Source organism: Spermophilus citellus (assembly GCF_964194105.1).
Source record: "Spermophilus citellus genome assembly, chromosome: 2".
In the NCBI taxonomy this organism is placed as follows: Eukaryota; Metazoa; Chordata; class Mammalia; order Rodentia; family Sciuridae; genus Spermophilus; species Spermophilus citellus.
In genome coordinates this window covers 63,931,919-63,945,361 of record NC_138183.1, presented here as the reverse complement: position 1 = coordinate 63,945,361, position 13,443 = coordinate 63,931,919, and the positions used below count along the sequence as shown (strand labels likewise).

Sequence of the window (13,443 nt, the reverse complement as noted above, 5' to 3'; positions counted from 1 at the left end):
AGCCATTTCTGTAACTACCTCCTCTCCACAGATTCTAAAACTTATTCATTCTGCATTGGCTCATTTAGTATGTGGAAAAGAAGACTCGCTCAAAAGAACATTTTCAAGTAATGATAGTTGGTCCTCTCCTGACTTATTGAGAATACAAATGGGAATGAAGGGAGTTCTGTGCTTGGTAATGTTTTCATAGTTCTCCTAAACCTTGGTATACTTTCGTATTTGGTGCTGGGTCTCTGGCAGTCCCAGTGCTTGGTGCTGCACAGTGTTGCTCCTGTAATGATTTTGAATTATAGGATTACATTATGATGGTGTTGAGAAATGCTCTTGGGGCCTTATTCTACGTCAGCTTTGGTCTAGGACAGATATAGAGCTGGATCCTTTCTACACGTCAAGTGTTTAGAAAGTTTGAGGAGGTCTTTTTTATTCTTTTTTTTTTTTAAAGAATGGAGAGGAGAGGAGAGGAGAGGAGAGGAGAGGAGAGGAGAGGAGAGAGAGAGAGAGAGAGAGAGAGAGAGAGCGAGAGAGAGAGAGAGAATTTTTAAATATTTATTTCTTTTAGTTTTCGGCGGACACAACACCTTTGTTTGTATGTGGTGCTGAGGATCGAACTCAGGCCGCACGCATGCCAGGCGAGCGTGCTACCACTTTAGCCACATCCCCAGCCCTAGGTCTTTTTTATTCTATCAGGCCATCCTAGGCCAAACCTTGCCATGAGTTTTAATCAGATGGACCATTACAGCTCTGCCCACACTCACCTACTCTGTGGCTCCATTTTACTTCCTGGCTCTGTTGTTCTTCCCTGTCTTTGCCTGTTTTTCACTGTCTCTGGACTTCAGGAATTAGAAAGTATTTCCTCTGTTCTTGGAAATATTTTGGGAATTCCTCATGATAACTTGAGACCAGGGATAAAAACTTTGTCTCATGTGTTTCAGTGTTTTTCAAAAAGGCAAGTGGTGCAGTAAACTAATTTTAAGCCAATCAGTAGTAGCCATATTTAGTATCTGTAAGAGATATTAGCCTATGAGAAGGACTTACTGCTATTCATAATTTCTAATTAACTTTCATTTGTCAACTCTTCTCTAATATTACTTCTGTTGTGAAATGTAGGGCAACGTAGGTGGAAGTAATTTATATTTAACATCAGATTACTTCATCTTAAATATAGGCAAAGGGTCTCACCTTTTGTTTTCAAACACTGTGCTCCTAGGTATATACCAGGTGTTTCTCCATTATAATAACAATGCTGCTGCTGCTGCTGCCCCTGCCACCACCATCATTGAAATAGGATCATTCCTTTTTTCTTCCATTGGAATTTGACATCTTTAATTTTATCCTCATTCAGTATTTCATTTTTTTTATTGATTGTTCAAAACATTACAGAGCTCATAATATATCATCTTTCATATATTAGACTCAATTGGGTTTTGAACTCCAATTTTTACCCCAAATATAGATTGCAGAATCACAACTGTTACATACTCACATTATTACATAATGGCATATTAGTGTCTGTTGTATTCTGCTACCTTTCCTAACCCCTACTATCCCCCCCCTCCCCTCCCCTCCCCTCCCATCTTCCCTCTCTACCTCATCTGCTGTTGTTCAATTCTCTCCCCTTTTCCCCCCTCCCCCTTCCCCTCACAACCTCTTATAATTTTGTGTATCATTGAAGGTCTCCTACCATTTCCATATGCTTTCCCTTCTCTCTCCCTTGCTCTCCCCCAATTCGTCTTTGTTTACTGTTAGTCTTTTCCTCATGCTCTTCCTTCCTGTTCTGTTCTTAGTTGCCCTCTTTATATCAAAGAGGACATTTGGCATTTGTTTTTTAGGGCTTGGCTAGCTTCACTTAGCATAATCTGCTCTAATGCCATCCATTTCCCTAAAAATTCTATGATTTTGTCATTTCTTAGTGCTGCATAATACTCCATTGTGTATAGATGCCACATTTTTTTTATCCATTCATCTATTAAAGGGCATCTAGGTTGGTTCCACAGTCTAGCTATTGTGAATTGTGCCGCTATAATCCTTGATGTGGCCCTATCCCTAAAGTGCGCTCTTTTAAGGTCCTCAGGGAATAGTCCGAGAAGGGCAATAGCTGGGTCGAATGGTGGATCCATTCCCAGCTTTCCCAGGAATCTCCATACTACTTTCCAAATTGGCCTCACCATTTTGCAGTCCCACCAGCAGTGTACAAGTGTACCCTTTTCCCCACATCCCCGCCAGCACTTATTGTTGTTTGACTTCATAATGGCTGCCAATCTTACTGGAGTGATATGGTATCTTAGGGTGGTTTTGATTTGCATTTCTCTGATTGCTAGAGATGGTGAGCATTTTTTCATGTACTTGTTGATTGATTGTATGTCCTCCTCTGAGAAGTGTCTGTTCAGGTCCTTGGCCCATTTGTTGATTGGGTTGTTTGTTATCTTATTGTTTAATTTTTTGAGTTCTTTGTACATTCTGGATATTAGGGCTCTGTCTGAGGTGTGAGGGGTAAAAATTTATTCCCATGATGTAGGCTCTCTATTTACCTCTTTTATCGTTTCTCTTGCTGAGAAAAAACTTTTTAGTTTAAGTAAGTCCCATTTGTTTTTTCTTGTTATTAATTCTTGGGCTATGGGTGTCCTATTAAGGAATTTGGAGCCTGACCCCACTATATGTAGATCAGAGCCAACTTTTTCTTCTATCAGACGCACCGTCTCTGATTTGATATCTAGCTCCTTGATCCATTTTGAGTTAACTTTTGTGGATGGCGAGAGAAAGGGATTCAATTTCATTTTGTTGCATATGGATTTCCAATTTTCCCAGCACCATTTGTTGAAGATGCTATCCTTCCTCCATTGCATGTTTTTAGCTCCTTTATCAAATATAAGATAGTTGTAGCTCTGTGGATTAGTCTCTGTGTCCTCTATTCTGTACCATTGGTCCACCTGTCTGTTTTGGTACCAGTACCATGCTGTTTTTGTTACTATTGCTTTGTAGTACAGTTTGACCTCTGGTATCGCTATACCTCCAGATTCACTCTTCCTGCTTAGAATTGCTTTTGCTATTCTGGGTCTTTTGTCTTTCCATATGAATTTTATGATTGCTTTATCTATTTCAATAAGAAATGCCTTTGGGATTTTGATTGGCATCGCATTAAACCTGTAGAGAACTTTGGGTAATATCGCCATTTTGATGATGTTAGTTCTGCCTATCCATGAACAGGGTACATTTTTCCATCTTCTGAGATCTTCTTCTATCTCTCTCTTTAGGGTTCTGTAGTTTTCATTGTATAGATCTTTCACCTCTTTTGTTAGGTTGATTCCCAAGTATCTTATTTTCTTTGAGGATATTGTGAATGGAGTGGTTTTCCTTATTTCCATTTCAGAGGTTTTGTTGCTGATATACAGGAATGCCTTTGATTTATGCATGTAACCTGCTACTTTGCTGAATTCATTTATTAACTCTAGCAGCTTCTTTGTAGACCCTTTTGGGTCTGTTAGGTATATTATCATGTCATCCGCAAATAGCGATAATTTAATTTCTTCTTTTCCTATTTTTATGCCTTTTATTTCTTTTGTCTGTCTAATTGCTCTGGCTAGTACTTTGAGAACTAAATTGAATAGAAGTGGTGATAGAGGGCATCCCTATCTTGTTCCAGATTTTAGAGGGAATGCCTTCAGTTTTTCTCCGTTTAGGATGATGCTAGCCTGAGGTTTAGCATACATAGCTTTTACAATGTTGAGGTAAGTTCCTGTTATCCCTAGTTTTTCTAGTGTTTTGAACATAAAGGGATGCTGTACTTTGTCAAATGCTTTTTCTGCATTTATCGAGATGATCATATGGTTCTTGTCTTTAAGTCTGTTGATGTGGTGAATAGCATTTATTGATTTCCGTATATTGAACCAGCCTTGCATCCCAGGGATGAATCCTACTTGATCATGGTGCACAATTTTTTTGATGTGTTTTTGTATTCAATTCGCCAGAATTTTATTGAGAATTTTTGCATCCAAGTTCTTTAGAGATATTGGTCTGTAGTTTTCTTTCTTTGAAGTGTCTTTGTCTGGTTTTGGGATCAGAGTGATGTTGTCCTCATAGAATGAATTTGGAAGAGCTCCCTCTTTTTCTATTTCTTGAAATAGCTTGAAAAGTATTGGTATTAATTCTTCTTTGAAGGTTTTATAGAACTCCGCTGTATACCCATCCGGTCCAGGGCTTTTCTTGGTTGGTAGTCTTTTGATGGCTTCTTCTATTTCTTCCTTTGTTATTGGTCTGTTTAAATTGTGTGTGTCTTCCTGTCTCAATCTGGGCAGATCATATGCCTTAAGAAATTCATCGATATCTTCACTATCTTCTATTTTATTGGAATATAGCGTTTCAAAATACTTTCTAATTATCTTCTGTATTTCTGTAGTGTCTGTTGTGATATTGCCTTTTTCATCCCGTATGTTGGTAATTTGAGTTCTCTCTCTTCTTCTCTTCATTAGCATGGCTAAGAGCCTGTCTATCTTATTTATTTTTTCAAAGAACCAACTTTTAGTTTTATCAATTTTTTCAATGTTTTTTTTTGTTTCAATTTCTTTGATTTCTGCTCTAATTTTAATTATTTCTTGTCTTCTACTACATTTGCTGTTGTTTTGTTCTTCCTTTTCTAGGTTTTTGAGGTGTAGTGTGAGTTCATTTATTTGTTGGTTATTTCTTTTTTTGAGGAAAGAACTCCAAGAAATGAATTTTCCTCTTAAAACTGCTTTCATTGTGTCCCATAGATTCTGGTATGTTGTGTCTGTATTATCATTTGTCTCTAAGAATTTTTTCATCTCCTCCTTTATGTCTTCTGTAACCCATTGATCATTCAGTAACATATTGTTCATTTTCCATGTGATGTAGGATTTTCCCTTCCTTCTTTTATCATTGATTTCCAATTTCATTCCATTGTGATCAGATATGGTGCATGGTATTATCTCCACGCCTTTATATTTACTAAGCGTTGCCTTATGGCATAATATATGGTCTGTCTTTGAGTCGGATCCATGTGCTGCTGAGAAGAACGTGTATCCACTTGATGATGGTTGATATATTCTATATATGTCGGTTAAGTCTAGGTTATTGATTGTGCTGTTGAGTTCTATAGTTTCTTTATTCAGTTTTTGTCTAGAGGATCTGTCTAATGGCGAGAGCGGTTTGTTGAAGTCACCCGTAATTATTGTGTTGTGGTCTGTTTGACTCTTGAACTTGAGGAGAGTTTGTTTTATGAACGTTGCAGCTCCATTGTTTGGTGCATACAAATTGATAATTGTTATGTCTTGTTGGTGGATGGTTCCTTTTAACAGGATATAGTGTCCTTCTTTATCCTTCTTGATTAACTTAGGTTTAAAGTTGATTTTATTTGATATGAGTATGGCCACTCCTGCTTGCTTCCGAGGGCCATGTGAGTGGTATGATTTTTCCCAAACTTTTACCTTCAGCCTGTGTATGTCTTTTCCTATCATATGGGTCTCTTGAAGGCAGCATATTGTTGGATTTGTTTTTTTGATCCAGGTTACTAGCCTATGTCTCTTGATTGGTGAGTTTAGGCCATTAACATTTAAGGTTACAATTGAGATATGATTTGTACTTGCAGTCATGCTTCTTTATTTATTTATTTTAGTTTGGCTGGTTTTACTTTTTGGTTATTTTCCTCCCCCTTTATTGAGACACCTCCTGCTGTTAGTTTTGGGCACTATTTTTCAATTCCTCTTCTTGTAGTATTTTGGTCAAAATGCTTTGCAGTGCTGGTTTTCTTGCTGCGAATTCTTTTACTTTTTTTTATCGTGAAAGATTTTAATTTCATTGTCAAATCTGAAGCTTAATTTTGCTGGATACAGTATTCTTGGTTGGAATCCATTATTTTTCAGCGTTTGAAATATATTGTTCCAGGATCTTCTCGCTTTCAACGTCTGTGATGAGAAATCAGTCGTTAACCTAATTGGTTTACCCCTGAATGTAATCTGCCTCTTTTCTCTCATAGCTTTTAATATTCTCTCCTTGTTCTGTACATTGGCTATCTTCATAATTATATGTCTTGGAGTTGGTCTATTATGGTTTTGAATGTTTGGGGTCCTATAGGCTTCCAGGATTTGGCAATACATTTCATCTTTCATCTCTGGGAAGTTTTCTAGAATTATTTCATTTAATATGCTGTCCATTCCTTTGGTTTGAGTCTCTGTGCCTTCTTCTATCCTGATGACCCTCAAATTTGTTTTTTTATGACATCCCATATCTCTTGAATAGATTGCTCATGGGATTTAAGCATCTTTTCTGTGTTGACTATATTCTTTTCAAGTTGATAAACCTTGTCTTCGTTATCTGATGTTCTGACTTCTACTTGATCAAGTCTGTTTGTAATATTCTCGTTTGAGTTTTTAATTTGGTTTATATTTTCCTGCAATTCTAGGATTATTGTTTGATTTTTTTTAAGATCTCTATCTCCTGGTAGAGCTCGTTCTTTGCCATTTGAATTTGTTTGTTTAATTCGTTTTCAAAATATACTTTTCTTGCTTGGACTTGCTGTCTCATATCTTCCCTAATATTCCTTTCCATTCGAGTTAGGTAGGTCTTGAGTTCATTCCCTATCCCTGCTTCTGATGTTTCTATGTACTCCTGTAGAATTAAGTTGTCCTGTATTGTTTGTACTCCTTTTTTCCCTTGTTTTCTCATGTTGTCCACGTTACTTTCCAGCTCTATTTGATTGCCGTGTTTCTGCTCTCTTCTATAGATTTGTTTTGGTTCTGTATTACTTTGTTGTTTCTTCTTTGTGTTGTTAAACTGTGCCTGCTAACGTGGATTCTGCTGGGAAGGAATTCTGACGGCCGAGCTCCAGTGACGTCACTACTCTGCTATGACGGGCCCCAGGCTCCTTGCTGGGGTGTCCTAATGGGGCTGTGTGACTGGACTGTCTCTGTTTGGTTTCAGCTCCCCGTCGAGGCAGGCGGGCACTCTCCAGCCGCCCAGTATCTCAGGCAGCGGGCGGGTGATCGGTCGCCGGCGGGGGAGTGGACTTCAGCCGCCCAGTCGCGTGGGCAGCGGGCCGGCTATCGCCGGTGGGCGGGCGATCTCTAGGCACCCCGTCCTGCGGTCGGTAGCCGGCGGGCGGGCGTTCTCCTACCGCCCAGTTACGCGGGCAGTGGGTGAACTGTCGCCGGCGGGCCTGTGGTTTCCAGCCGCCCAGTCGCGAGGGCCTTGCCTCTAGTCCCCTAGTTTCTCCTGCTAGTCTTGGTTTCTCCTGCTAGACCAGATTTCCCCTGAGTGGTGGCTCTCGGCAGTTCAAACTGTACTCTGGACCTGCCGTTTGTTGGGAGTGGAGGGTGTCTATTGGGGACCCTGGCACTCTATTGTTTTGTTCCCGTTGTGGGGGATAGAACTGTACTGCTTCCTTCCCCCTCTGCAATCTCGTACTCAGCCCGGGGGTCAGTGCGGGCTCATCCAGCAGGATTCCACAGAATTGCAGCCACTTTTCTCCCTGCTTGCTAATTAATTACTTCTCTGCGGCGCCCCGCCTTCTGTAGCCGTGGGGAAGGCTGGGCGAATCAGTCAGCCCGGATCCCCGGGGTCGCACAGTTGGCTATTGGGATCCCTTGCACTCTATGGTTTTGATTTTTTCTGCTTGCCCCTCCCCCAGCGCTGGCTAGACAGGTTTCGTTTTGGCTGCTGATGGGCGGGGGAGTTGAAGGTCAGGTGTCTCTAGTTTTTCCCTAGTCTTTATGCGGGCTCACTCTGATACTCCCTCCCCCGGAAAGCCTAGGAAAACCTAGGAGACACAGACCTGTTTTATTGTTGCAGTCTGTCGGAGAGTGGCGGTGGATACTTCAGCTCTCCAAGATGGTGGCCGCTGATTGCCTTGGAGGAGTTTCCGTTGTGGGGGACGGGACTGTATCGCTTCCTTCCCCGTCTGAAATCCCGTACTCAGCCCGGGGGTCAGTGCGGGCTTGGCCGGCGGGCTTCCACTGAATGGCAGCCACTTTCCTCCCTGCTTGCTAATTAATCGCTTCTCTGCGGCGTCCCCCCTTCTGTAGCCGCGGGGCAGCCCAGGCGAATCTGTCAGCCTATTTCATTTTTTTCTGTCTATGTAAATCTATTTTGACTTTTTCTAGAGTAGGTAAGTTAATATGGGAAGGGCTGGAACACAGTGGTTCACCAGTGACTTGGATAACTAAGGACATCACTGTGCAGAATGTTTTTTAATAAGCATGTGACAGTTATTGGTGAGGAATATTAAGCCCAAGACATGCCTTTTCATCTGAGATATACTGTCCTCTGCTATGGGCAAAAGGAATATTTTTCTAATATGCAGTGTCTTTCCAATGCTCTGAAAGATTTTAAAGTGATATTTTGTGGAGGTGTTTTCTACTTTTTTCTAATAACAGATTTGCATGTTAATAGATTTAACCCTCTTAGAGAATCATACAGAACAAATGAGAATTTTTGACATAGGGATTATTTTTTATATCCGTGTAATGGTAGTACATTGCTTGACATAAGTGCTTTGTAAATGTCATGGATTCTTGAACTCCAAAGTTAATTCCATGAAGTCCAATTGATAAAAATTTTATTGAACCACATATTATGTTAGGTAAAGAAAGTAAGCATATTAATAAGCATTCTCAGTGTTAGAGTATCCTGCTAACTGGAAGATAATGTTATTAACATAAACTTATTTTATCATAGGCAGTGTTGTGGTAGTAATAGAAATACTAAAGTAGTGACATTGGAATAAGAGGGTATTTTACTCCTGGCAAGTATGGGGATTGTGGAAAGGGGAGGTTGGTTGTCTGACTTTGGCTTTAAAGGATGAAGAGAATGAGAATCAAACTCCTTTTATTCTGTTTTATATCTCAGAATGTATCAGTAGACAACATAGGCTTGGTGTCTGGCATTGATATCACAATTTGGAATATGTGCTTCTTTTATAACTAGGTTTTCCCTTGGGTTGCTTCTCATTGTATTTTTATGCTGTGTCTTCTAAAAGAGTTGCCTGAAGTTCCATCAGTTGAGGAAGAAGTAGAAGAAACAGAGTCTTGGGCGAAGCCTCTTATTCACCTTTGGCAGACAAAGTCCCCTAACTTTGTGGCTGAACAAGAATATAATGCAGCAGCAGCAAAAATGGAGCCACACTGTGCCATCTGCACTCTGCTCATGCCATACTACAAGGTAATTTGGGGTGGTGTGGCTGTCAACCTGTCCTTACATTGGTCCACTCTCTGTGACTGTGCACCCATGAGCTCACTTGTGAATCATTGTAGGTGAGTATTCATCAGAAATAAGATGGTAGTACTTCTTAGCTATTGTTCTTCGAAGGACAACAATGATTTCTAGAAGCCCCTTGGGAATCATTTTTCTGATAGTACTTTTTCTTTTTTGAGTATCTTTGTTTTTTTCAGGGAAAGAGTCATTTCAATGTTTCTGTTGTTTTTACAACTAAACTTAAAGCTTAAAAACAGAACCATGCAAAGAGAGAATTTAGTCTTGGTTACTGTTTTATGTTTGAAAATGTTGCTCTCAAAATATGTGCCAGCTCTGGGCCCAAATTTTTTTTTCATTGATTTTTAAAATTTTAACATCTCAATCTACCTATATAATTCCCAATAATCAAAAAATTTTCAGTTAAAATGATAAAATTTGGGAAAGTTTATTTAAATGAGATCTTTGGAGATAATAAAGCAATTCATTCTGCTACCTTTCCCCTCTCTACCCCATCTACTGTAATTCATTTCCCTCCATGTTTGTTATCCCATTCCCCTCATAACCTCTTATATGTAATTTTGTATAACAATGAGGGTCTCCCTCCATTTCCATGTGATTTCCCTTTTTTTTTCTCCCTTTCCCTCCCGCCTCATGTCTCTGTTTAATGTTAATCTTTTCTTCCTGCTCTTCCTCCCTGTTCTGTTCTTAATTGCTCTCATTATATCAAAGAAGACATTTGGTATTTGTTTTTTAGGGATTGGCTAGCTTCACTAAGCATAATCTGCTCTAGTGCCATCCATTTCCCTGCAAATTCCGTGATTTTGTCATTTTTTAGTGCTGCGTAATACTCCATGGTGTATAAATGCCACATTTTTTTTTATCCATTCATCTATTGAAGGGCATCTGGGTTGATTCCACAGTCTAGCAATTGTGAATTGTGCTGCTATGAACATCGATGTGGCAGTATCCCTGTAGTGTGCTCTTTTAAGGTCTTCAGGAAATAGTCCGAGAAGGGCAATAGCTGGGTCAAATGGTGGTTCCATTCCCAGCTTTCCCAGGAATCTCCATACTGCTTTCCAACCCGTTTGCAGTCCCACCAGCAGTGTACAAGAGTACCCTTTTCCCCACATCCTCGCCAGCACTCGTTGTTGTTTGACTTCATCATGGCTGCCAATCTTACTGGGGTGAGGTGGTATCTTAGGGTGGTTTTGATTTGCATTTCCTTGACTGCTAGAGATGGTGAGCATTTTTTCATGTACTTGTTGATTGATTGTATGTCCTCCTCTGTGAAGTGTTTGTTCATGTCCTTGGCCCATTTGTTGATTGGGTTGTTTGTTTTCTTATTGTCTAATTTTTTGAGTTCTTTGTATCCTCTGGATATTAGGGCTCTATCTGAAGTGTGAGGAGTAAAAATTTGTTCCTATGATATAGGCTCCCTATTTACCTCTCTTGTTGTTTCTCTTGCAAAAATGGGAGTTCATAAGCCACTTGATTCTAATGTATGAAATATGATTTGTCAAGAGCTTTGTAATGTTGTGAATATCCTATAAAAAAATAAAGCAATTCATAAGTTATAAAAGGAACAAATACTTAACATTTTCATATATTTTGGAGAGATGACAGTTTTTTGTTTGTCATGATTCTGCCTTATTTGGTCATTTGTACCAGTAACATCTCTTACTCTTTAAGCCTTGTGATGAGGCAAATGCTTTAGAACCCCTCCTCAGTTCTGTTTCTCAAATTAAACCTGATTTTGAAAATATTCCTTAAAATACTAACCCGGTAATATTTTTATTAAATCAACACATGTATTTACCTATTAGAAATGAAGAGGTAAAAAAATTAATAAGAAGAATACATGCTTTCCATGAACTCTTTTTAGAAGAACACAGTTTTAGTAGCTCATCAGTTTCTTTTATGAGCAGACATTCAAAATATTTTCTTGTTCTTTCAGATTAATTTCTTTTTTTTTTTTTTTTTTTTTTGGTGTGTGTGTAGGAAGCGGGGCCCAGGGATTGAACTCAGGGGCACTCGACCACTGAGCCATATCCCTAGCTCTATTTTGTATATTATTTAGAGAGAGGGTCTCGCCTCACTTTTCCTGAGGCTTTGAACTCACAATCCTCCTGTCTCAGCCTCCTGAGCTGCTGGGATTGCAGGCATAGATTAATTTCTTGATGGGAGCCTGAGAAGGACCATTACTAAAAAGCTAATAGGAAGGGCAGCAGAATACAACATACACTAGTATGGCAATATGTAAAAAAGTGGATGTGTAACTGATGTGATTCTGCAATCTGTATACGGGGTAAAAATGGGAGTTCATAATCCGCTTGAATCAAATGTATGAAATATGATATGTCAAGAGCTTTGTAATGTTTTGAACAATTAATAATAAGAAAAAAAGAAAAAGCTAATAATTGTTGGGATAAGGAAAACAACAGGAATAACAAAAGGTGAAAGCAAATGGCTAGAAGAGGGTTTAGTGGATTGGAGTGACAAGAATGAATTATGAACTGTTTTCCATCTTTTTCACTCAACATGGAAATGTTGTGTTTTTCAGCCAGATAGCAGCAATGAAGAAAATGATTCTAGATGGGAGATCAAATTAGATGAGGTGGTTGCATCAGGAGGAAAGACTAAGCCCCTCATTCCCGAGATGTGTTTTATTTATAGCGAAGAAAATATAGAATATTCTCCACCCAACGCCTTCCTTGAAGAGGATGGAACAAGCCTTCTGATTTCTTGTGCTAAATGCTGCGTACGGGTTCATGCAAGTAAATACATTTATAGTCCATCAATCACTCACTTTTCTGTGCTTCATGTAGTTCTTATTGCTCACCAATTTGGAACCTGTCAAATTTATTGTATTGAACTATTAACATTCTTGATGGTTGGATCATTTTTTCCCTCATATTTCTTTTAGTGAAAGTATGAGGGTGTATAATTAATTATCCTTTCCCCCCCCCAGTCTTCCTTATGCAATACCAGTGGTGAGTAGGCCTTTTTTTTTTTTTTAATTGTTGTTGTTGTTTATTTGGTGTTCAAGTGAGGTACCATCATGAGGCACCTTTCTTTCACATGCTTGTGTTTTACTTACCTTATAATAAAACTTAACGTGAACATCTGATGTTGATTGATGAGTATTTTTCTTTATGACTTTTTAAGGAGAAATCAATCTTCTTTTCATGATTCTTAGAGTTATTATTGTATTGAGTTAAAGTGTTATTTTTTATAAGTAAAAGGAAATCTCTACTGTTTTCCAGGGGAGAATAATCATTATAATAGTTTTTTTTCTCCCAAATGAGATGATTAGGCTGTGTCTGTCTGTCTGTCTGTCTCTGTCTCTCTCTCTTTTAGTTTTAGACTTTATTTATTTTAATTTAGAAATTGCAATTTTAATTTATTTATTTTAATTTAGAAGTTGCAAAAATAACCAGGTTTAGTAGCACATGCCTGTAATTTGTTTTTTGCACAAATGGGGGAAGTGGTGAGTATATTTAAAATAACAACAACAATACAACTGGTATAAAGCCTATAGTATACATAAAAGGGATTCATTATATACAACTCTATTTTAAATAATTCTATTTTTTCCAATTTTACTCAATCTTGTATTCTATTAACAACTTCCGTACGGTCTGTCTTTCTCAATGTATAGTTTAAAAGATTTTTGATGGAGTTATCTTCATTCATATTTACCCCAAAGAAATAATAGTTTTAGAGTTGGAATTACCTCCTGATAAATTTATAAATTAGATACCATATACTTCCTGAAGAGATTTGAATGTCATCTGCTTGAAATACAATAATAGCAATCTTCTTCTATTGATAGTAATTAATAACACACACATGCATGCATACAAACACAGTTTCACCATATGTTAGTATGTATATTTAAGAGGCAAAGCATCAGGACACAAAATAGGCATTTAATCTTGATGGTAAATGTAGCAGTTATACAGTTTAGCTATGTTATTTCATAAATGTGTACTTGAACTTCATATTTTATAGAATTGGTTAACTGCTATAGGTGTTTCTTTAGATAGTTACATTTCTGTTACTTTCTGTTCCTATCTCAAATGTTACTGAAATTTGTAAAAACTACCCATAGAATTTTCTTAGGTTTTTTGTAACTTAGGTTTTTTGTTTGTTTGTTTATTTTGTTTGTTGATTCTGGGGATTGAATTCAAGGGTGCTTTTATACTGAGCTACATCCTCACTTCTTTTCATTTTTTATTTTGAGAT

General features: G+C 38.3%; 1 protein-coding gene across 11 annotated transcripts in view; it reads left to right on the top strand.

The window, feature by feature from the left end:
- Positions 1-13,443, top strand: part of KDM4C (lysine demethylase 4C) — a 401,867-nt gene that overhangs the window by 250,788 nt on the left and 137,636 nt on the right. For 9 of the 11 annotated variants that reach the window (XR_014020688.1, XR_014020689.1, XM_081282627.1 and 6 more), the window contains 2 exons: positions 8,984-9,165; positions 11,759-11,972. Coding sequence is in view for 9 of the 11 variants with exons in the window: in XM_081282627.1 (XP_081138753.1) it covers positions 8,984-9,165; positions 11,759-11,972 (396 nt within the window). In the remaining 2 variants the exon portion in view is untranslated. Of the gene's footprint in view, positions 1-8,931; positions 9,166-11,758; positions 11,973-13,443 lie in introns of those variants that run through there. The other 2 variants (XM_081282624.1, XM_081282625.1) reach the window with 2 other exon arrangements.